The sequence below is a fragment of the Polypterus senegalus genome, chromosome 4, assembly GCF_016835505.1.
Source record: "Polypterus senegalus isolate Bchr_013 chromosome 4, ASM1683550v1, whole genome shotgun sequence".
In the NCBI taxonomy this organism is placed as follows: Eukaryota; Metazoa; Chordata; class Cladistia; order Polypteriformes; family Polypteridae; genus Polypterus; species Polypterus senegalus.
Window position 1 is genome coordinate 11,041,261 of NC_053157.1, and position 26,330 is coordinate 11,067,590.

Consider the following 26,330-nt stretch of genomic DNA (forward strand, 5'->3'; position numbering starts at 1 on the left):
TTCGACACATTTCAGAAGGTACCCGAGCATACAGCAAATACCTTCAGGAATGACAGATTTCAGTTTTTGAATTTAAATATATTTGCAAAACCTTCTGAAAAGATTTTTATTTTGTCATTATGAGTTACTGAGTATAGATTGAAGGGTCAAAAATGGCAATAGAGGCATGGATGAGGCTCAACTTCCTTCAGCTAAACAGATCTAAAACAGAAGCCATTTTAGTTGACACACCACACCAGCTTCGTTCCACTACCATCACCAGTATCACCTTCTCTGGAAAAAAGATACCTCTTTCGACATTTGTTACAAACTTGGGTGTTAAAATGGATTCTCAACTAACTTTTGACACCCACATTAAACATCTCTGTAAGTCATCTTTTCACCATCTCAGGAACATTGCTAAACTCCGTCCAACAATTACCCTGGCAGATGCAGAGAGGCTTGTCCATGCCTTTGTCTCGTCCAGGCTGGATTACTGTAATGCGCTCCTCATTGGGATTCCTGGCAAGAGTATCCAGAGACTCCAGTACATTCAGAACAGCGCTGCCAGGATCCTGATGAGGGTGCGAAAGCATGACCACATCACTCCTATCCTGAAAACCCTTCACTGGCTCCCTGTACCACTTAGAATTGAGTACAAGGTTTCCCTCCTTACCCATCAGTGCATTTATGGATCTGCTCCCCTGTATTTACAGGAACTCCTTATCCCTCATACTTCCTCACGCACCCTCCGCTCTGTGCATACCAACACTCTTCAAGTTCCCAGAACTAAACTTAGCAGTATGGGTGATAGAGCCTTTTCTTCGGTGGCGCCGAGGCTGTGGAATTCCCTCCCCGACTACTTGAGAGCCCCACAGTCGATTGATGCCTTCAAACAAAGCCTAAAAACTTATCTTTTTAGAAAGGCTTTCTGTTAAATTATTTCTATAGATTTTTTGTTTGTTAATTTTATTCTTCTTTTGTAGCACTTTGAGATTGTTAAATATAAAGCGCAATATAAATAAAATCTATTATTATTTTATTATTAAATTCACCCATTTAAAAGTCTGTAACACAAAGTGTGCGGGAAGTGAGGAGGTCTGAAGACCTTCTGAATGTACTGTATACACGTCACCAAAACACTGATCATGAGGACTGCCTATGTACAGGGTCTTTCTTTTCAATTCCATTCACATTGGGGTGTTTTTTGTGAGGGGTACTGAGACACTCCAGCAAATGGCAGTAACTCAGGTGGAAGCGAATAGAACAAGGCATGCAAGAACTTTGATGTTTAAATCAACTGCATATAACATGCTCTCAAAATAGACAGAGGGTGACTGGGTGAAGAGATGCACCAAGATAGCGGCGGAGGGGATCAAGCCCAAAGGGAGGCCAAAGACAACATTGTTAAAGAAAATGTCCGATTATTGAAAAGTATTAGTCTTGCCCCCCAAAAAGAATGCCAGGGGCCACAATGAAGGAAAAAGATTGAGGCTATGTCCACACTATGTCTTTAACCAAAAACAATCTCAATCCACACAAGCATTTTCATATCCATTAAAACCACCAAAAACAGATATGATGTAGATCGGGGTGCCCAATACGTCAATCGCAATCAACCAGTAGATCGGACAGGTATTGCAGGTAGATCGCGTTGCATTCAAAATTTTTTTTTTTTTTTAAATGTTAGTCTATCATATCTCCTCTCTATGACATTTTCCACTTGATTGACATACAGGGCAGCCAGTCGGAGATCTTTTTTCTGAAACACTGGTCATCCAGCATGCACGAGCAAACGCGTGAGCTACTACAAAACTCCGGCTATCCAAGTGATCTAGTTAGCCTTCCAATTTATATCGACTAAAGAAGGGATTTTAAAAAAAATTTGTTGGTATGGGCTGGATGTGGAACTGGAAGAGGATTTTTTTCTCTCACAATGTCACAATCGAAGTGCGTTTGTCTGATCTGTCAATCTATCATTGCTATTCCAAAGTATGAAAATGTGGAAAGGCACTTTCAAACTGTTCATAAAAACTACAAAACTGACTTCCTTCAGAAAAAGCGATCTAAGAAAGAGAAAGGAGAGGGAACTAAAATCGCAGTTAATTGGACAGCCGTCATTTTTCACTCAGCTGAATTCAAAAGCAAAGGCAGACAAACTGAAGCATTGTTCCGGGTGAGTCACTTGATCATTAAGCATAAGAAGTCCTTCCAAGATGGAGAGATGATAAAAGATGCCTTCGTTGAGACAGATGGCTAGGGAGAAATTCCTGCTGAGATTTCAAGACCCCTGGCCGGAGAAAAAGGAGTTTCCCCTTGTCATTAAACATGCAGAATACAAGCAACTTAGTAACGATCATTGGCTGCTAGACTTGCCATTTTGTTTTCGATCTGACCAACGTGTTGAATGAGCTTAATTTACAGCTGCAAGGAAAAGAGAAAACCAATATGGTCAATATGATTATCTCAGTTAATGTTAACATTATTCAAAGTTATTGTATGTTTTTACCTACATTTTTATTATTCTTTAATATTGTTTTTGTATCAGTATGCTGCTGCTGGAGTATGTGAATTTCCCCTTGGGATGAATAAAGTATCTATCTATCCAATGCTTTCAAGTGAAAAATGCAACATCTGTCCTCAAAGCTGCAGCGTCTTGATTTGGGGAACATCCAAAACCTAGCGCCAGAGCTGGAGACGCAATGGAGGGCGTGTGCGCAACTTGACAGCATCCGCTACACAGAGCAGATTGAAAATTGTCTGTCAGACTTTATCTAATGGAAAAAAAGTAACAATTCGAGTGTTGCCCAATGTAGCGGAGTAAGAGTAGCGTTTCTTCTTCACAAATGTACTCAAGTAAAAGTAAAAAGTAAGGTGCAGTGAAACTACTCTTAGAAGTACAATTTTTTTAAAAAGTTACTCAAGTAAATGTAACTCATTACTACCCACCTCTGATACTCAGTGTGTGTATGTATGTATGTATATATATATATATATATATTTTTGTTTTTTTTTTTTTTTAAATGTAGGTATTTCATTTTGACCCGGTCATTTAAAAAGCAGCTCGCAAGCCAAAAAAGTGTATGCACCCCTGATGTAGATGTTCGCCTACACTGGTCTTGCAAGCTATCAGTGGAAAAATCCTAGAAGGGGTGATAGCGCCACCGGTCACAAGATTTCTCTCAAAACTATAGCAGCCAGTAAGTGGTTTGCCTTCTGCACATGTATGCGGCATTCACACTGTAAAGAACACAATTTATATGCATATGGGTAAGCAGCACAAGCAGCGCCATGGAAAGCAAATATTCTGTGTTTGTCAGGTTGAAATATTCCTTTCTTGAATGAAGGATGACCAATCATCAAACGAGACTATATAATGAGTAGGGTCCAATTATGGGAGGGCTACATAATAAGCACAAACAAATTTGAGGACAATTTGAACCCGCGTTTTCACCGAGTCAGCGCTTACAAATGTTTATGGTTCTGGATAGCATTGTCAGAAATCTTCATTAACAGGAATTAAAAATGCCGGGGAAGTGTGGATGAAAGGCAAAAACTAATGTCTGTGTTTTCAAATGAAAAGTTAGCAGTGTAGACATAGCTTTAGGGAGGCAAACAGCTACCCTGTGGAACCCTAAAATGACCATTAAGTTCTTGACGATGATAAGAATTTCTGCAATGTATTCTTAAAACTAGTGAGTCAGTAAACCTTCAATTGATCTGCAGTAGAGGGTTCGTGCAAAAGGATGCTTCTCAAATCTAGAATTGTAAACAAAATGTTAAGTTTATGCTTTGCAAAAGCAGATTATTTATTGCATGATCAATATTAATTAATTGAGTCCTGTACATAAAAATACATACCTTTGCCAAATTCTCAAGAAATGTATATCCTTCAAAAGCAAGCATACGTGCAACTCCAGGACCGAGAATAAGAATGTTTGAGGTAAAAACTGTAGAAGATCACAGCTTCACCACTTTTTATTACAGTATTGAGACAGACTGGGGGATGTTTGTTTTCACAACTTTATACATGAACAGAAGTGTACAGACATAAAGGAGAGGATGACGAAAACATGGAGATTCTGCAAACGGTTTGTATTGTAATGGTCTCTTGCACATGTCAGAACTCTGGCAGCAGCTTTGTAAAGACCACAAAGGTCACAGAAAGCAGAGTAGCAGCAGAACAAATAAGAATCACTGAAGCCTTGGCAAAGTACTTCAGCTTTCAAGATAAAAAAAACTGACTACACCATGATTAGCAGATATGGAAAGACTTTTTGCTAGCAGCTGAAATGCAAGGGTCAAAGTTCAGGTCACAGTTAAAGATGAGATTTGCCCTTTTTTTTTGACATATCGGCTCATAACAATTACCAGGGTCTGTACTGATACCCCAGCTTTTATACCACTTCTTATACAGAGGGATATACTTTAATAAGCTGGTATTACATCCTCCCGAGTGTAGCCAATGCAGCATCAAAACACTTCTTGCATACCTTATGAACACATTGCACACACAAGTATAAGCAGAACGTTTTTCTCTAAATTTCACAAAACCCGACTGTAATTTTCATTATTTTTTATTGTGAAATAGAACAATTAACAAATCCTCAAGCACTCCCTTTTGAGTAATCTGTTCATTTCCTATATTTTAGATTATTTAATCTACTCTTGTGATCTGCCTGCATTGTTAATTCTATTGTGACACATGGGGGAAAGCTGACCCTCCTTTTTCGGGTTTCAACTTATGTAGATTCTGTATTATGCATTTGTTTATGGAGATGAACAGCATTTACTAAGATATGCATATATTTGTACAGTGGTTTGACCCTTATTTATTTTCTTACAGATGATGCTATTTGCTTATTGTAACCTAGGAAACAAATCGAATGTATGAGGTGCGTGATATTATTGAAGCCACAGATCAACAGGTCAGTCCCGGTGTGTCTCCTCTATCCGAGATTGTGGATTAATTACAGCTCTTGGCAAGTTTTTTATATATATATATTTTTGGAAAGGAACCTTTAGGTCTGCTTTTTTCACTACAATTTCTGATGAATGTACTGGTTTTGCAGTTTTTAATTTTTTTTAATAATAATGTGGTTACTCCTTTAGGATTATTTTTTTTTTACTACCTCTCTTCTCCTGATCAATGCCTTCCCAATGCTAATTATGATCTTTTAGCACAACAGCTCTATCATGACACATATATTATATACAATATATACACAGTATATATATATATATATATATATATATATATATATATATATATATATATATATATACATATATATATATATATATATATATATATATATATATATATATATATATATATATATATATATATATATATATATATATATATACACATATACACAGTATATATCTCTTGTTGCACATGAGCAAATCAGACACAACACGTGGTTGCTAATGGACTCACTTCTTGCTTGCAGCTCAGGCAACATAACATCCTGATGTCACGTCTACATCAATCCCAGGGGTCTCACCTCTTTTTATTAGCACACTGGAGGCCTGTTTTCATATGAAACCCAAGACCAAAGAACAGTGAGCTCCGATACGATGAGACATATCGATTAGCCTGAGAGGAAGCATAGAAGGACAAGCAATGTCCTCAATCACTGAAACTCTTCTACCAAATTTCCTTTTGCACCGAACAGGGTTGAGCTGGCCCACAATCCCATTATGTACTCCTTTTTGATTATTCATTTCTATAATATAAATATACCAGTAACGGAGCACTGCATAACGAGCAGTGAATACACTTGACTTGAGCATTCCTAGTTTTCGTCCTCTTCCTCTGTACGTTTAGCATTTGTTTGCTCAGAGGTTGATGCGCTTGCTGCTTCCTGAGCAGCTCTTCTTTTCTCCACCCTAGCAGCCCGATTCTTCTCTTCTTTCATCGCCATCTTTTCACATTAAAACATTTTAACATTTTTCAGCTAAGCTGGTACTTAAGTCTTCATTCTGCCTCAAGAATGATTTAAGATATGAAGAGGTAGGGGAAATGACGGCGAAGGTGGTAAGGATGAGAACGGCGTCTGCACACATGTGCCTCATGGCCGCCCTGCTGCCGAGAGTTGATTCTACAATAAAATAAAATAAAAAAAACCTTGGAGGTAGATCATCACCCTGAAAGTGGATAGCAGACGTCATGTAGTACATGTGTACCAAATTTCAGGTCAATCGGTCAAACGTTTTGCGAGCTACAGGTGATTTAAAATCCTGGACAGACAGACAAACAGCCACGGTAGCGTTTTATATATAAATATGTGGTGGATGCAAGCTGGCACAAATAAGGTCTTTACTGTTACTTGTATTGTTTTTCCCCAGCCCATCCGCGCCATCAATTTAAAAACAGCCATCGATTAAAATATTATTAACAGCATAGTAAATTCAAAGTATTTTTACCACATTTTACATCACATCATGCAGAAAATAAAGACTCTATAAGAAAAAAATATATATATATACACAACCAACTTCAAAATAAAGATATTAGCTTGCAGATAATTGAAAATGCTGCAATAAGCTTTATAACAACCTCATATGACCAAAAAAGTAAAGGTTCCCTTTGAGGATAACTCTAAATCCGGTCATTAGTCAAAGAAAAAAGCTGTTAGCTGAAATCAAGGTTCAAGTTAAAAACTACAAGATCTTACAATGTAACTACTTCTTTCAAGATCTAACAGAAATTTCAAGAGCTCTTCAGATAAAGAGTGTTTTGTAGCCATTCAAGGACAGCTGTAGTGTTCTTGTTGTTGTGTAGTTGAACTCCAGGCTGGAAATGCTCACATTAATGATTATTGATAACATATGGAAAATAATTGCTTTGGTAAACAAGCAAATGTCATTTTTGTTTTAGTTCCTTTTGTTTCATGTCATAAAAAAACTGAATTTGTATTTGATCTCCACCTTAAATAAAGCAAGACATAGTAGCTTGCACAATGTACAGTAAACTTTGCAACAAAACCTGCAAAATAAATGGCAATACAGTTAATCATCAATGCTCATAACTGAGCAGTACATTAGTAATGACATCAGCAATACTGTCAGGCAAGATCTTGGGGCAGAGCCCAGACCTATATCTGACAGCTCAGTTTTCAGCGATCATCTGATCCAAAAAGCACCATTCTGCTTTACTAGTCCAGATATTCAAGGAAGGAGGAAAAATTACAGAACCTTTTAATACAAACACCAGAGCCATGTGGCCAAAGGGGTAATGGAAGGAAGAAGAACAACAAGACAAGACAGCAGGGGCATTTCATAGCAGGAGGTGTTATCCCCTGTGACTTTTAATTGAACATATTAACCATTTCAGCTTTACTACAGTCTCATTATTAACCAGTGAGCTCATGAAAACTCTTACCTAAAATAAATTCAATGTTACATTATGAAACGGAAACAAAAAAAATGACAAAAAGAATTATTTCTATAACACATTTTCATACAAACCAAGCTGCTCAAGTGATTTCCAAGATGTTAAAAGAAAAAAAAAATCAAATGAGATCAATGTAAAAAGCCAATTCAAATTCACAATAAATTGCAACAAGGTGATTATTTATTCACAACAAAATGTATAATGAGATGAATTTTCAAGTTTATATTTTTGATGGATTGATAGATAGTATAAAAGGCACTAGACAGACACATAGATATTGGAAATGTAATTAAAAAACAAAAAACTGAGCAACCAGTAATTTAGAGTTGCAAACCAACTTTACACATACTTGCAAATTAAATTAACCCGATTCTACTGGTATTTGAGAAACTACAGGGTGCAAATAGTAAAAAATATATGCAAGTCTTAACTGTGCTGCCAATGATATCAAAAAAGATTTGTCAAATGTGTACTAAATGTCTGTCACTAAAATTCTAATTCAAACATGACTGCTCATTTCATGCACCTTTTCTGTCCCTGATGTCTCTACGTATCTTTTTATTCCATTCTAATATTTTTCAGCACATTTGGCGCCATTCACAGAAATGCTATACCGCAGACAAACTTGCATCACCTTCCATGTAAAAAAGTGTAACAGAAATGCTGAGAATATGCATTGATATATGAAAGCTAACTTTTAAAAACACTAGTTCAGCTATGTGCAATCAGTTAAAACATCTGTCCTCCTTAGTGGGAGACGTAATGAATATACCAGAATTTATGCTTCTGGGCCAGATCACTTAATTTCTGTCACTTCAAAATGCAACTAAATGAATCGAGAACTATTTACTATTTGCAAAAAGGAAATTCATAAATGACACATTTAGGAAATGTAAATGGACATAATTAAAAGATGTTGAAGATTTTACTGTATTTATAGGATTCCACTGGATAACTACTAAACTTTTACATTTCATCAGCTTATTAGCCGAGTACAATGCAATGCAAGCATGGACAGTGTCAATCTAACTATAGCAGGAAGAGCAGAGCCATGACAGACGAAGGCAGGCGTCTTTGATGGCACATTCTAGAATCAACAGTTCTTTTTTCTATTTTATTTTATTTTTTAAACAGTCGTGATTGTTTTAAATTTCTTCTGTTTAAGAATTACGGAGGACACTGTGTTCATAGGAACCTTCAATGCTGCGGGCTTCCCCAGATCTATGCCTTGACACAATCCTGCCTCCAAGCTCTGCAGGCAATTCCTTCAACCTCTTGGCTTGGTTTTTGCTCAGCTGTGAGACCTTCTATAGACAGCTGCATGCTCCTTTCCTAATCAGCCCACGCATTGAACTGACCACAACTGGACTTCAAAAGGGTGTAGACACATCTCAGTGATGACCAATAGAATAGGATGCACCTGAACCAAATTTCAAATGTCATAGCAACAAGTGTGAACACTTCATACAATGTTATATTTGTTGTTTTTTATTTTCATTTTTGTTCCAATAATTATGAAAAACTTGCCTTAATTTTTTATGCTTTATCATTCTGGGGCCTGGAGTGATGCTTGGGGAAAAAAGAATGAAGGAGTCTGAATACTTTCTAAATTCACTGCATATATATATATATATATATATATATATATATATATACACACACACATATATATATACACTGTTTACTTATATGATAGATAGATAGACAGACAGTATATGTGTGTTGACAGTTTATACATACTGTATATACTGTGCAAACACACACATACATATATACCGTACACACACATATCTATATATTATGTACACACATATGTACATACTTATACATACATATATACTGTACATAAATAATGTGCATACACATACACATCCAAACCTATCCATCCACATATACTTTGTACATGCACACACATATACCAAAACTCGCATGTACATACTGTACAGACACACATATACAGTATAATCACAGACACACACACTGCACATACATACATATACAGAAACACACACATACATAGATAGAACTAAACAAACTAATACTGTATCTCTTATCTGGATGCATAGATAATGCAGCATATTTCAAAGAAAAGCCTCAGATAATGTTTTGGGGGTCACTGATAGCCACAAGAGCCAAGCAGCTGTTTCATGTCCTAATCCTGCGTCAAACTGCAGTGGAAGTTTTCAGCAGTTTTGTCAAGAGACATCATTTTAAAAAGCTGTCACAGATGGTTTGCAAACTTTCACGAGCTAAAGCATCGTTAAGAAGAGTTAGGAATTAAAATCAAGAGAAATTTAAGTCAGAGGGTAAATATCACATTTTGTGAAGTCACAATAATTCGTTCCATAAAGAATGTGCAAGTCAGCAAAAGAGGGAGGACTTTGTTTAGTTTGAAATGCAACTTTTCAAACTCCTAATTTGCAGGTATAGAGTATATGAATCATTCAAGCAGTAAACTACTTTCAACTGCTCCTTTATGAATCATTTATTGAGTTCTTTGTATATAAAGGTGATGCATAATTTGTATCTGACTTACAACCGGCTAAGTCAGTGAACTACTTAAAAGGTTTGCATTTGCATAGCAAACTTCACCAAATTGCCAGAGGACCTGGAAATGCTTTTTGTTTTGGATATTAACTCCATGCACTTCAATATCCTAACATTTTACCCTGATGTTCATTATTTCACTACTCTTTTTTTTTTTTTTTTAAAACTACTGGAAAGTTCAAAATAAAGTTGCCAAAATGTTAATTTTCTGCAATTTTCCAGCAATTGGAGTTTGCGTTTCTCTCCCTTCCTTTGCCCCCCCCAGGCTACATTGCGTAGGTTAATTGGATTACTGTTTTGCATTTTATCCTTAATTGTATTATTAGTTTGGTGATGTGTGCACTCTTGTCTGAAACTAACAACCAGAGTACTACTGCCTTGAGTCAGGGTAACAGGGACAAAACTGGAGAAAAATGAATGCCATTTGTTAGGTGTTACAAGAACAAAAAAAAATCTTAGATGTGCTTTGCTACACTGCCAAAATGGAAGTGTTTTAGTAAGTAGAGTTTTAGATGATTTGTTCAACAATTAGACACACTAGCCTAAACAGAGACTAATGTAGTGTTGACAACTGGAACAGATTTTACTTAGAATATTTAGTGCTCATTGCCGAAATAGAAAACTTACCGTGAAGGTGTTTAAGCAATAGTAATTACAATTTGTTTTCTCCGTATTTTAAACAGCAAAAAAAAAAAAGAAAATACAAAAACATATCCATGTATGGTGTGTGTTTATACCAGGAAAGCAGAGCTTTACAAACTTGATAAAATAACGTTGAACAGAGACGCAGATAGGCAGATAAGAACACCTTCTTTCCAAATTTAATTTCATGATTCAGTTTATTCTGAAATCACAACACACACATAACATTTAGCTTGAAAACGAAGCCACTGTATTTCAGGTAGCTGCTGGTAGTTCTAAAAGACATGTTAAATGAGCTTTAAGCTTTAAAGTGTATTAAATTATTTACAGCAAAACAATTCTGGGCTCGGAGTGTTGCAGAAAAGGTTCTGAGCTAAGTAAGCACCCGTGTATTGAATTAAAAACAACAGAAAGCTGCCATTGCTGCTAACATCTCCTCTTTAAACTGCCGTGACACTCGAGTAAACATTCAATACTTGGTGCGTCACAATTTTCAACAGGTCACAAAAATAAAAACTATGCTTTCACCAATTGAAGCATTTTAGTTGATGCTGTCAATTAAAGACAAAGTTTATGCATAAACACGTTAGTAACTATATATATTTAAAGAAACAACATAAGTCATACACTCTGGCCACTACCATGTACATCTCACTTAAACATTTTCTTTGCATCAGTATTATTAAAATCTGAAAGTGACAAACAGCTCATTAAAAAAAAACAAATGGATCCAAGTCATTAAATAATGCGTATGTATATACTCACGTATTACGGTATTGCATAAAACAAACAGAAATACTGAAAGACAACATTTCTGATTGTGATAACAATCCCCCTGCTGCCTTTTCAAAATAATCAGATATTATCACATGGCCTAGGGTTAACTCCACCAGCTACTGTCAGGATTCGCCAAGCTCCTGTTCTGTGTTAGCGTCACCGAGACACAATGAAGCAAACGACTGACTGAATACTTCATGAAAACGGAGAAATGCAGAGATCAGTCTAGCGGCTCCAGCAGCACACTAAGCATCAAAGGCCGACCATGAAGTAACACATGACATGGCAAACCAGGCTAGGGGTCTGAGGCAGGCAGATTACATACAAATGTAAACTTTCACCATTAAGGAGACGTGAGCTATACACAAAACAGCCTTGCATTTGAACAAAAGAATCTGAAAAGAAGGTTTAAAATTCCACAGATCTGACTCTTCCTTCCATATATACTGAAACTATGAGATCAGCACAACTACAGGATGACTAGTGCGAAATGCAAAAATGGTAAACTCACTGTATTTTAAATAAAAAAAAGAAGTGCATATGTAAATACCAGTCAACTACTTCAGCCACATTTGAATTATAATGTTTAACTGTGGCAAAATTCAAATTCGTAGAAATGTTTAATAAGCCATAATAATTAAAATTGATTCCCTTGTTACCTTTATATTTTTTAACACATACACTGCAATTCAACAGAAGAAAAACATGGCTTAAATACTCATTACACTTAAAAATACCATTATGAACAAAACATGTCAAAGAGTTTTGTAATACTACAGAACTTACTGTAAATGCCATGGGTACAAACAAATAGAGCGTCTATGCAATTGAAATGGCTTGGTAAAGATAACAACATAAAATGCTTTTAGTAATATATTCTTACACAAAGCAGCTTTGCGGCTGTAATTCCCATTATAAATGGATTAAGAAGCAGCATCTCTAGCAGTGACAATGATAGGATTTCAACAAATAAACCTGAATATTAAATGCATTTATGTTCAGCCTATTGAAAAATTGACCATGTTTCAATGAAAAGATAAAAAACAAAAATGCTAATTACACTAAATATTCCAAGTGTATAAAAAGGAAAGAATATGAACGGTCAACTTAAAAAAAATAAATAAATAAAAACAGCCTGGCTCAGTGGCTAACACGCTGCACTGTAATCACTGACGATTTGGTTTCAATCCTGACCCCTGACTGGCTCACTCACTAAGTAATCCTGAACTACCAGTGCTAATAATGGTGAAAAAATAAAAATGTGAGGAAACATGCTATCTAAAATTAAAGGATCTACTGTTGGATTTTATATTTAAAAATACACATCTGATTATTTTCTTAAACTAAACCTTTTTTTAATTTTTGATATGCAAAAATAGGATTCATTTTGCCATTTCTCACTCAATTTGTTAAGCTTATATATTTCCTCACTTATTCACATATATTTACTATACATTATGCAAAGAAAAACCAAACTGAAACTTGCATAAAGTGTTTCTGTAAATACAAACAGTATCGAGCTTGACACATATTGAAGTAACATTTATTACAGGAATTAGCCAGGCTTTGCGTTGAGCCAACACAACAAACTGCACTGAGTCATTTGTTTTCAAATGTATGGTTATGCCTGCAGCAGCAAGAGACGCATCAGCAGTACAGGAATGTATGGAAACGACATGCGATGAGCCTCGGACTTGGAGCTTCCAGTATACTACTTCTATAAATGGAAACAGTTCTAGAAAGCCATTTTTAAGAGCACAAGACCTGAAGGAATATGAAGGAATAACTTAAATGTTCCCTGAAAAGAAAGGCAGATAATATATATAAGAATTATATATTCCAGGCTCACTGGTTCAGTTGACCACTGATACAAATGCAAATCTCAAATATTTATCGAAAGTAACTTCTGAAGATTGGCAATATACTGATTTATCCAAGTAAACTAAATTAAATACCCAAAATTTGGAATATAAGAATGTGTGTCTCTCACACACACATGCTCATCATACTTAGGTATAGACAAACGGTACGTAGATAGAAGTTTGTCCCTAATCCACGTATCATATCTGTAATTATACCTATATTGTAACAGTTAAGTATATAGTCTATATTACATAGTTTACTGTTAAATAATGCAAAGAGTATGCAACATGTGTTTCGCCCCTTATTTGGGCTCGTATGGCATACACACTCCACTGCACCCCTCACGGGGATCGAACCTCGGACGTCAGCGTCAGATGCCAAGCCTCTTTTACACTGTGCCACGGCGTGTGGTTCATTTATTTGACAGTCTGGACATTGGAGTAATTATATTCATAGCATTCGTAGTCTGAGTCCCAAAGAAGAGAGGGCCAATGGCGGATGTTTACAGACTGACAGACCAACCACATGTGTTACCTGGTAGGTAACAACCCATACAATCAGATCGGGACTCAGACTACGAATGCTATGAATTAGATAGATAGATAGATAGATAGATAGATAGATAGATAGATAGATAGATAGATAGATAGATAGATAGATAGATAGATAGATAGATAGATAGATAGATAGATAGATAGATAGATAGATAGATAGATAGATAGATAGATAGATAGATAGATAGATAGATAGATAGAAAATATAGAAATATCTATTTATATAAATATATATACACATATATATATACATATATATAAATATATATGTGTGTGTGTGTCTATATATACATACATACACACAAACACATATATATGTATGTATGCATGCATTTATCTTTAGCCAGGTTAGAAGTTTTTCTTTTGTTTTAGTCATTCTGGTGTGTACTTGACAGGGTGGTAGTTGTTTGTTATATTATTATTTTTTATTATTATTAGGCTGATGTCTTTAAGATTATTTAGAACATTTATTTTTGTTTATTCCAATTGGAGCAGAGATAAAGTGAAGTGACTTGCTTATGGGCAAACAGTGTCAGTAATGAAATTTGAACCCACAAAGCCTTAACCAATATGCCACACTGCCTAACATAATATTTACTTGAGCTTCTGTAAAAAGCCAAATTTCCCCTGTGGACAAATAAAGTGTTATTTCAATGCAGTTTCCTTGGGTTGTTTGAGGAAAAAAAAAAATCAAATAGTATATATTATTGTATGTATGTGTGCACACATGTAAGCAGGCTCTCTTTATATTGGTCTGTCTGTCTGTGTGTGTGTGTATATACATACACATACACACTTAAATGGCAATACATTTTATTTACAAGTGCATTTCAACAGACCCAAGAACACCATGCAACAGGATAAGATTTAAAAAAAAAAAAAAGAGTTCGGACAAAAGTAATACGTAAGAAAACATGCACACTTATACTTTATGTATATATGCACAAAGTAGTACATCCACACTCTATTTCAAATACCACTAATATACTGGCCAATAGGTGGTTTTGTAAGTTCCTACTTTAACTCTAACTTTAAACATTTATTTAATAAATTCATGTACTCGATATGCCTGTGTACTGTACAGTACCTGCATTTTCTAAGAATAAAGATGTCTTTTAATCGAGTTATTTTGAATTCGGTTTTTCTCTGTGCCCGGTGCTCTATTCTAGGGCCCTCGATTTAAGAAGGAGACGGAACACATGTTAACACATTTGAACGCTTCTGCTTACACAGAATGACAGTATATATTGCGCTTTACACACGCATATTGCACGAGTTTGTAACAGATCATATCTTTACCGACTGCGACTGACACAGAGGATTGAGGTTTTCTTCTGAAAGAAAAGGAGGCTCAGCATTGGGACTGCTAATGTGGCAGCCACAAGGTGTATTAAAAGAAGAGGTGGGCAGCCCCGCCGGCACGCGCTCTCTCTTTAATGGCTGGGATGCTACGCACCATAATAACGTTGACGGTGTGTTACTGAAGAGCGAGCGATGGCAGCATCTTCACGTCAATGGCTTATTTTCTTAGTCTTCCTAATTAGTGATCATCAAGTGGATCCAAAGGCACACTTTTTCCCCACTTCAATGCAGAAGCGACTGGCATCGTACGTTTCAAGAGAAGGCGACTTTTGCCCAGTGGATGAAGACGGGGCTTGAAATAAGCAGCTGTCGCCTTTTTTTTTTGTTAAAAGAGAATCCGGCTGTCTTCCTAATGAATTTATTATGCGGCAGATCAAGTCCCTGTCCCCCTTTTAACTCAAGTATTATGAGAGCCTGTAAAAAAGTGAAAACAAATCATCTGGGAGCGAAGGGTACGAAGTGGCCTCTACCGGCGGGGCTCTCGGTGTCCCTTCCGTAAAATGTACCCTGGAGGAGCGGCTCTTTTCATCCTCGGCCGTGAAGCTGGAGGTGATAAGAGATCTTTAGTAACAACTCGCGATGTTGTCTCCTTTAATTATTCATCCCGGGGATAGTGTCTGCCGATAAACATTCTGTCAGTTAAACAAAGCTAAATTCGAAGATGCGGCCGCATGTTTAACTGGTAACCGCTCGCTTTCTGCTCCTGTTTATCCCGTCCGCTCGCTCATTAGCGTGACAATGTTAAAGTTCACAAACATTTAGCTAATTATTATGTATTATGATTTCTTGAGAAAGGGTTACACAAGAATTAACAGCATTATGATGATTTCTGAAGCGAATAAGCTCATCTTAGCTAATACACCTCAATTTTTGTTTTCACGGATAAAGCATAATTGACCATCTCTTTAAACACGCACAGTCTTTCATTGTATATGGCGTCATGAAATGTATAAGTGATGTCAAAATCATTAGCGAGATGTGTGCCACAAAAGCGGGGGCTCCCTCATGCCGAATTGGTTTCTCTTAAATGCAAGCATTTTTCCCAATCTTTTTTTTTTTTTTTTTCTTCTTTTGTTTGAACGAGATTGTCTGGATGTTTGTAAAATCAAGTTCAAAATATCACTTCTTTCCACGTTCTGAAAAATAAAAGCAAAATAAAACCCCATTACTGCGGGAGACGTGTGAACTGCGTAACGCGCTCTGAGCCGGGCACTACACTTTTTCCACAAATTGCATGCAATAAAAATACATTATTTATAGATGTGATAAATTATCAAACGCAAAAATGACTATAAAGAAAAGCAATAATAACTGAAAGAATCATTATTTTAAAAAGTAAGACATTTTATCAAACACCATCATCATCATCATCGACTGTTTGATTAAGTCCCTTTTAATAACAGAAAATAAATAACAAACGGAACATGCAAATATGCATTTTTACTACTGCTGGTTAGAAAAGCGTTATATATAATTATAATTAGTATCATTATCATCCTTTTTTATTATTATTTGTATTACTGTCGTCTTTGTTGTCATCGTTACTACTATTGTCGTTAAGTTATTAATGATAACGCGGCCAAACATTCAAAATGTTAGTCTTGCTGTTCACTTTTTTCACAGGCAAACTAATTTAAACGCACACACCAACTTTGATAATAAAATAAAATTACAAATTAAACATGCGTTTTCTGAAAAGGCTGCATCTCTGAAATACAAATAATTTTACACAAAAGTGTCGTTCTTTTCGCGTCCATTTTCATTAACCGGATAACCCTTAATACAGGATGAAAAGTTCACTTTGATCAAATATCCAAATGAAGCCATTGTACAATAAATACTGTGGATTAAAGTTACATAACCGTTCATCTTAAAATGAATCCGTTTACAGCAGTGCGACTACAACAACTCTATTTACACATTTTATAAATAAATGCAAAGATTCACTTGAACATATAGCCACTTATAAAGGTTCGAATCAATAACATTTATTTGCTACATGTGCAGGCATCGATAGAATGCATTTACATTCAAAAAGTAGCTATAATAAATTGTATTTATAAAGCTATACTCGCCATATTAACACGCACGTTACATTCAGAATAACAATAGCAAGCAGATAAGCATAAACAAACGTACAGACACGTCTTAATAATAATAAAAAAAAAAACAAGAACAGGATACTGCGACTGCACTTATTTTTCAGTTTCTCAAATATACAGGTGCAATACAATTTAGGCAAAATACAAAATATAACTAACATTTTTGCTAAAGCAGTTTAATACAGAACAAATGTATGCCGAACCACCCGAGGGCATAACAGTCCTATCATAATTTCCAATTTTGACAGCTGATGTGAACTGGTTTGTGAAATTAAAGAAAACTATTTATAAGCAGTTAAAAAAGAAGAAAATGAAGTAAATTTGACTCCTAAAAAAGACGATAGCGCCCTAAACAGAGAGACGGACAGGCAAAGCATGATGACTAGGAGACCCTCATGTTTAAGGGTGTCAGTTTCTGGCAGCGTGACCACGTTCAAGAGTCAAGCCGAGCGCACGCCGTGTCTGTGCGCCCGAGACCTTTCGAAGCAGGTGAAGCTTTCCTCGGTCCATACAAATTGAAGAGCTGAGAGTATATAAAAAAAAAAAGGTGTGTGTTGGGGGGGTCGGGGGTACTTCTGAGACAGCACTGCACACACGATCCGCACCACTCGAGGTTTTCAGTAGGAAAGTGGTAAGCTCCTCACCGGTCCATCGGCGAGACCTCTGATTGGTGGCTTGCCTTGACAGCCAAGCCTGTGATTGCAGGAAGTGAATCCCCGCCCCCCTCACTCCAGCCTGGGGACCATTCATAAACTAAATAACTCCAGCACTCCCAAATGAGTCTGGTCAACATAGCGGACGCAGAATTGTGTTAGGCGACTTAACAGCGGTGGAAATAAAGCAAGAAAAAACGCACAGATGAAAGGTTGTAGCGAGCCTTTTAAGCGCGGATGCAGGCTATTTTGTAAATTGCACTCCTTCTCCTCTCCAAGTATTTAAGCTGGACAGAGCTGCCTGCTCCGCCAAATGCACTTGAAGTCCCTGCGCTGATAATCTAAGTTTCTCTCTCTCTCTTATTTACAAATTCCTCCTCCTCCTCTTCTTTTTCTTCTTCCAAGAGCTCGCCTCTGGCTTAAACCGGTAAGCATTGGATCCGTCAGCGTATTGCGAAACTCCGGTGTACAGTCCGGACCTTTGCCCCAACATGATAGCTGCTCAAGCTAAGCTAGTTTACCAGCTGAACAAATATTACAACGAGAGATGCCAGACCAGGAAAGCAGCCATCGCCAAAACCATCCGAGAAGTGTGCAAGGTGGTCTCGGACGTCCTGAAGGAAGTTGAAGTCCAGGAGCCGCGTTTCATCAGCTCGCTGAGCGAAATCGACTCCCGCTACGAGGGGATGGAAGTGATTTCACCAAACGAATTCGAGGTGGTGCTCTACTTGAACCAGATGGGTGTTTTCAACTTTGTGGACGACGGATCCCTGCCGGGCTGCGCCGTGTTGAAACTGAGCGACGGCCGCAAGAGGAGCATGTCCCTGTGGGTCGAGTTCATCACTGCCTCGGGATACCTCTCCGCACGGAAAATCCGATCTCGCTTTCAGACTCTGGTGGCGCAAGCTGTGGACAAATGCAGTTACAGAGATGTTGTCAAGATGGTCGCAGACACAAGTGAGGTAAAGCTGAGAATCCGAGAGAGATACGTCGTGCAGATTACGCCTGCGTTCAAATGCACGGGCATCTGGCCTAGAAGCGCGGCTCAGTGGCCAATGCCCCACATCCCCTGGCCTGGACCCAACAGAGTGGCAGAAGTCAAAGCAGAGGGCTTCAATCTGCTCTCGAAAGAGTGCTACTCCTTGACTGGCAAACAGAGCTCTGCCGAGAGCGACGCCTGGGTCTTGCAGTTTGCAGAAGCCGAAAACAGGCTCCTGATGGCAGGCTGCAGAAAGAAATGTCTGTCTATCCTGAAGACGCTGCGCGATCGGCACCTTGAGCTGCCAGGTCAACCCCTCAACAACTACCACATGAAGACCCTGCTTCTGTACGAGTGTGAGAAGCACCCAAGGGAGACCGACTGGGACGAGTCGTGCCTGGGGGACCGGCTCAACGGCATCCTCCTGCAGCTCATCTCCTGTTTACAGTGTCGGCGGTGTCCGCACTACTTCTTACCTAACTTAGACCTTTTCCAGGGAAAGCCTCACTCGGCCCTGGAGGCTGCAGCCAAGCAGACTTGGAGACTGGCGAGAGAAATCCTAACGAATGCAAAAAGCTTGGACAAATTATAAAACAACGAGAACAAAAAAAAAAAAGACACACAAAACATTTATAAAGACATCTGCGATCACTTCACTGCAAGTGAAATGAAATGATCGACTTTACTCCGAGTAATGTGAACAAACATTTGCTTACTTAATTTCTTTTTTCTTTTTACAAAGAAGAAAGGGGGACATTGCGAGAGAGAAAAAAATAAGGTACATTTTCAAGTAAATGTAGTCCTTTTATTTTGTTTGTTTTGAATGTTTTCACTAAGTGAATATTTTTTATTTAAACACATGCACAAATTATTTCAATGAAAAAAAGATTCTCATGTTCAATGTAGAGTGCCAAGTTCAAATTTTGATTATGTGCCCTCAGAATAAAAAAGGTCAAAGAAAAAATAAAATCAACTGCATTAAGATTTTTTTTTTCCTTGTGTTTAATTGAACAATTTGATGAACAAGAGAACAGAAATGCAGATTACCGCCAATAATTCTTTAGATATGTAGGAGGATGTTAAGATAATCATGCCACAAATAATTTAAGGATTAACAAACGTTTACTTACAAGCAAAGGCTCATAAATTGTATTGTGTATTAGGTAAGAATTTCTAATTTTAATAGAAATTTGTTGTAATGCTCAATAATTCCTTGAATAAATCCCTAATAATAATAAATGACAGATACAATCAAAAGAATAAACTGGTTATAAAACAGTATGTTTGTATCAAGCAATAACGCTTTCACTTCTATATATAATTTTTGGAATACAAAAAAAAACACAGTCCCAAACAAAAATAAATGTATTAAAATTTCATGCGTGTTTGAACTCTGCTGTGCTATGCATGACACGCACACGTTTGTGGGGAATAGAAGCAGAGTTAATTTACCTTGGTTGTTTTATTAACCAAAATAAGAAAATCTGCAGTATGAGAAAATATCCAGTTAACTTTTGCCTGTTCTAAATGTAGGTTTGATCCAAGATTTGAAAAATAACGTCACGACTGTAACTTTAACCGTGAGTTTTAAACAGGAGGCCCAAATGTGTTATCGCCGTCTTCATGTGTGTATGGTTTTACAGGCCTTACGACAAGTTGAGTTTTCTTATACTCATCCTCCACAGCCTGCTTCAAGACGCCCAAGAGCAACAATGTCACTTAAGTTCTAAACATTCAAACTAATGTCAAAACCTCAATTTGATTTAGTAAAGAACCTTTATACCGATTCTTGACACACGCTTAAGGAAACAAAATGGGCGGATTTGGGAATATTATTTTATCGAATGAAATGCAGTTTATTTATTACGCATCTCTGACTATCATATGCCAATTAACTAGCCAAGTGTGCACATACTCTTTCTACCACATTGTCTGACTGGAAGATTTTTTTTTTATTATTAAATCTAAAATTGTGGCTATTTTCGGACAATTATTTTTATATATATATATATATATATATATATATATATATATATATATATATATATATATATATTCCTGCAATGACAATTTACTTGACATTGTTGATATGGTTACGGGGTTTCAATAGAGCAAAAGTCTGGAGGACAGCGGAAATGCGACGTAAGACTTGACGTGCCTCAGGTTGCGAGCATACCAAGTAGACACACCTGCTGCTTTTGTCAAAGTTTGTTCCGTTTAAATGCTTTACACCATTTTAAAGGCGGACATTCTTTCTTTCGATTGAGATTTTACAGATCTAGACGCCTGGCGTAACAGTCATAGCACATTAAAGGAACTTCTAACGAACTTACAAAACTGATCAATAAACATCTTTCATTTTATTAAACATTTAAATAGCTTTCGGTGACGACATTCACGTCATTTACAATTGCATGTGGCTAGATTTATAACAAACTGGAAAAAAATTTAAAAATGGGTATGCTCTTTACACAGGGTTGTAAACTAAGAAAATATATAGTTTAAAGTTTCAAGGGTATTTACAGAAAAAAATAATAACTAAGGTTTTTGTAAATGAAATCATTAAAACCGACAAAACCGGCGCGCATCTTTCATTAAAGGTAAGCGTTTATTTAGATACTTCAGATTTAGGTGAAATACACTAATTATAAAGCATAAATAAAATCGAACAAACACCACAAAACGTGTTTTTCTTAAGCAAGGATTCTTTCATTGTTTCATCAAGATGCATTTCTGAATGTCAATTTCAGTTTATTAAGCGACCCAATACGTGTACGAATAGAATATGTCTGCATTTACATTTAGATATCATTTAAACAAAAAATATCTTTCCATTTAGATACAAGTTAAACTAAAATATGTCTGCATTTACATTTAGATATTGGTTAAAGTAGTCAATCTGAGTATGTTGTACAGTGGTCTATCATCGGCTAATTGGTTAAGGTGAAAACAATAATATTCTAGATCTTATATTATCACAGTAGTTAGGATAGCGTAATAAAGGAATAAAGTTTTATCAGTATTTAGATTTCAAAACTTTATTTTAACTTAATTCAGATTAAAATACAATTAAGCAAGAACAGCAAATAACTTCATTTTTTTAATAGAAAAGCTAGGGCATATTTAATAAGTATGGCCCCAACCCAGACAAACACGACCTATACTGAAATATGCCAAAAAACTAAAATTAACTAGTTTTAATTTCTCACAGTGGGTTTAAAAAAATACCTGCTTGAGGAGTCTATGTTGTTAGATCAAATTTTAATAAACAACTCCACGTATAACGATAGCAATTGCAAGGATTAGATTTCAAGTGAAATCTGTTTGAGATACCACTGCTGTAAATCTCTTCAAAACATGTTAAGATAATTCTCGATATGGCGCTATATAACTATATTTAAATCATTCTAGATCTATAGATATAAATACAGATACGCTAAATCTGTTTAAAACGTGCATTCTCGATAGATAGATAGATAGATAGATAGATAGATAGATAGATAGATAGATAGATAGATAGATAGATAGATAGAATAAATTTACCACTCTTAACACTATATTAGTCCACTCTTTCTACATAAAGAATTTTAAGGGTTACTTTTATTTTGGTTATTTCTTTTATTTTTTTGCTACGATCCATAAAAAGGAAACATTTTTGTGGGTAAACGAGTCGGTACATTTCACCAATGTGTACGTAACATTTTGCTGCGCCATGTTCACCTCAACTGTAGTGCACTTTAACACCGAAGCAGGCATGATGAGCTACATGGCTAACACATGGTTGAAGGGTTCGATCAATAAGTTAAAGCCCTCTTACCTTTGGATCGATTTTCTTAAAGCTATCTTCTTCTTCATCCACCTCGAAGTAGAGTTCAGATGCTGTGATGGACAATGTGCCCTTAACTACTACTGCTGGAGAAACCAGATGAGCTACAGTGCTTAAGCTTACGGGACCTAAAATATCAACAAAACATTCAATAAGCAACAATTTAAAGAAAAAAAAAAAAAGCAAATACATGAAATGTAAAAGAGCAAACACAGAATTTGTCTCTCAAAAATATTAATTAACAATTTGCAAAAAGGCGTTATCGATACCGACGCAGAGGGCCTATAAAGACTGCGTGATGGCAAAATTTGGAACCTGTGATGAATTCTATCAACCACCGTGTTTAATTATAAGAGAATAAACAGTGCAACAAATAGGTTTGTTAATTGACCCGTACTTGTGTGTTGTGCTTTGGGACACTCGCTACAAGTAAACAGCTGCGGGGCTAATCTATCCACGTGCATAATATCTTCCTTATTTGTAATAATCAGATGCAACTTGCACTATCGCGCTGTACAATCTTTTAAAGCCGTGGAAAATCATGTATTCGCCAGACACAAGATGACACACGAACGTGGAGGATTACTGCTGCTTGAAACGCATACTGTCTCTCATTGTATTTATACAAACACATACACACATTTATATATACACATACATACATACACACACACACAGTATGTGTAATCTTAATCTCAATTAATTCAAGATAGTGACGGAGAACCGATGCAAATAGATAGGCACGCGTCAATGAGCCACTGCTAGAAATCTGTAAACGAGTGGTCATTCCTTTTGATTGCAGGGAGTACTTCGGGTGTTTAATCTCTCATCAATCTTAATGTATGCCAATATGACAATGAGAAGACTGGTCTCCTGGGAGCTTGTGGCAAGCTTTACCCGCTATTCCCAGTGTAAAAATACATTGAATTTGCAGATGGGCATCAGATAGATGTAGAACCGCCTTGATTTCCCCAAGCTCAGTTGTACAAATGGATGAAATAAGCAGCTGTATGTTCTTTTGCCGTCTCCCTTTGCCCTCTGTGCATTAGCATGTAATCCAGAGGAGAAATAACATTTTTTCAATCACTCTCAGACATTCAATTACACCAAGAGCAGACGGCTGCAAGGGCCTGGACGATGGGGGTCTTACTAGAGACCCCCTGACAATTTCCACTTCATTTTCCGAACCACATCACTTTATTAGTAAGGATTACTCTTTAATCCTATTGCCATTGCCCGAGACTTATAATTAAACTCCCATATCCCTCTGTTACAGTACATATGTTATTAGTGAAGGACTGTGCCACCCATCAGTGACTTGAGCATTTCTGTACGCGCAGGCTTAAACAACACAATGAAGGCGCAGGACTCCGTCGCACCGGTAGAAGGTTAATTTATTGTATTTAAAAATTGTTTATTTGTCCCTAAAACTGTTATTTAATTCACGAGCCCTATAGCTGATTATCACGAAGCACCTTTTGAACTATTTATTTAATGTTCGTGGACACTGACGTAATTTTAATTCGCACTTGAAAATGTTTCTGATACACAGATTTTCACTGAGGGACATTTTCGTTATAGTACTTCTTTACGTAAAGCACATACTTTCGCCTATTAAAAAAGAAATAAAAAGCAAATCGGCCAATGTTTGTTAATATCGTGCTCTCTACCATTACACACGGTGGACTGGGGATCCGTCCATACATTTTTTTTTACTGCAGTTGGGGACCAGTCTCGCCGGTGACACTGGGTGCGACAGAGCAATTGGCACTCATTCACTCCCCCGAGACAGTTTACAGCTGCCAGTTAGCTTATCGGGAATCATGTTAACTTTCTATTTTCCCCTCTATTCTGTTCAAGGTATACGACAAATAACTAAGGAGCCATCCTTCGTCATTACCAGATGCCTCATCTGTGTTCTGGTGGCACGAAGTTCTGAAGGTTATTCTGTGGATCAGCCCACTTTTCAAATGCCATAATCGTTCTTCGGGATACCTTGATAACATTTACTTTAAAATAAACTGCAAAAACTACATTTTTATTTAATAACTAAACGTGAAAATAATGCACTATTACTTAAAATGTTACAATTATTTTATTTTTTGTTTAATGAAATGTATAATAAATCCTGCGGGATACAATAACGATTCTATAATGGCATTTTACATGTTTGTGCGATTCCTACAACTATGGTCTGACAAAGGATCATTTCATTCTCTGGTTATGATAATCGGTTCTTTTGGATTTGAAAAGGACGAAACAGAGACCTTTAAATCATAGTATGGCTACCTAACATCATGAAACTTGAACGTAACCTGTGTGATTGTATGCAGCGACAGTCCCTTTTAAAACTTGGGAACATCTTGACGTTTCACAAATCTGTTATCCTTCATGGTTATTTTAGAAATATGTTACGGATCTTAATAATAAAAGGTAGTTTCTGGTACCTTCATGCGGATAGTTCTATTGGGGCAACAATGCTTCCCCTGTGGCATCGCTCTGAAGAACCCACTCGGGAACGTTTACTTTAAAGAGTGTACCTTGATACAGCTTTGCTGCAAACCTGGTTGGGGGGAGTACTGTCTGAATACAGTGCCTCTCATATATATATCTCTCTTTTGTATATTCATATCCATTTCATATATTGTCTTTCATTCGTATCTATCAATCATATCTACCATATTTGCATAATCCTTTCTATCATAGTGTATTTAATATCTATCTCTTTTGTATATCTTTATCATAGTGTATTTCATATCTATATATCTATCTATCTATCAGAGGCGAGGACAATATCGACATAGCAATTCTAAAATCCACTGAACGCATGCGGAAATCTTGCGCGGGATGCCGGCATACGTGCTTAAATTCAGGAACCAATCCTGTTCAGCATCTGTCACCATTCCGCTTTGACAAAATGACTACAGTTTGTGTATTTTTTCCGCAATGCAGAACGAAGTGTAAACATTGTTAATGGAAGTTTGTTAAACTTTTTGAGTTAATTTTCTTAACACTAAAATATATTGACAGCCGCGAGTTTTTTTATGTTTATTAAACCAATATGCCTTATTTAGAAATTTTATTTGCACCACATGGAAATAAAAACAAAAAATGAAATTACAAAAGGCTAAGACTTTACAAACGTAACAATAATGCATTGAAAGCGGCTCCGTGGTAACACGAGGGGAGGCTTATAGGTAATGACAGAGGCTTGGAAACTGACCCTCCTATAAGTTCAGCCCAACACTCTTAGGGAGCTGCTGGAGAGACTGCGTGTGCACTGCAAGAAAAGGCAAAACAAGCGCAGAGGGAAAGGGGCGTCTTATTCTTGTTATAATTAAGGGGGAATCGTCTTATACCCGTAAGGTTTTCCAGGTCCTTCTCCTCAATGGACGAGAGGGTGTCATCGTCCACATCCAGCAGGATCTCGCTCTCCGAGTTCTGATTTCCCAGAGCTTGGCTTCTGATTGACTGCTGCCCTTTCACCAGGACGTCTTCATCTGGAGCTGAAACGACAAGAGAACATCTGCACCCACAGTATATGACCACGCGCCGGTCGCAAGCTTTAAGACATTCACTCAAAACAAACTTTTTTTTTTTTTTGGTCTGTCTTTCTTTTAATTTCTTTCACCTTTTTATTGACA

General features: G+C 36.8%; 2 protein-coding genes across 7 annotated transcripts in view; one reads left to right on the forward strand and one right to left on the reverse strand.

Moving 5' to 3' along the window:
• The window catches only part of lrba (LPS responsive beige-like anchor protein), a 792,225-nt gene that overhangs the window by 368,271 nt on the left and 397,624 nt on the right, over positions 1–26,330 (reverse strand). For all 6 annotated transcript variants that reach the window (XM_039750242.1, XM_039750239.1, XM_039750241.1 and 3 more), the window contains 2 exons: positions 26,046–26,192; positions 22,678–22,814 (listed from right to left, as the gene is read on the reverse strand). In XM_039750242.1, the coding sequence (XP_039606176.1) occupies positions 22,678–22,814; positions 26,046–26,192 (284 nt within the window). The remainder of the gene's footprint in view (positions 1–22,677; positions 22,815–26,045; positions 26,193–26,330) is intronic.
• Positions 17,770–19,842, forward strand: mab21l2 (mab-21-like 2). Its single transcript, XM_039750244.1, has one exon. It carries the CDS (start codon positions 18,373–18,375, stop codon positions 19,450–19,452), a length of 1,080 nt encoding a protein of 359 aa, XP_039606178.1. The 5' UTR covers positions 17,770–18,372; the 3' UTR covers positions 19,453–19,842.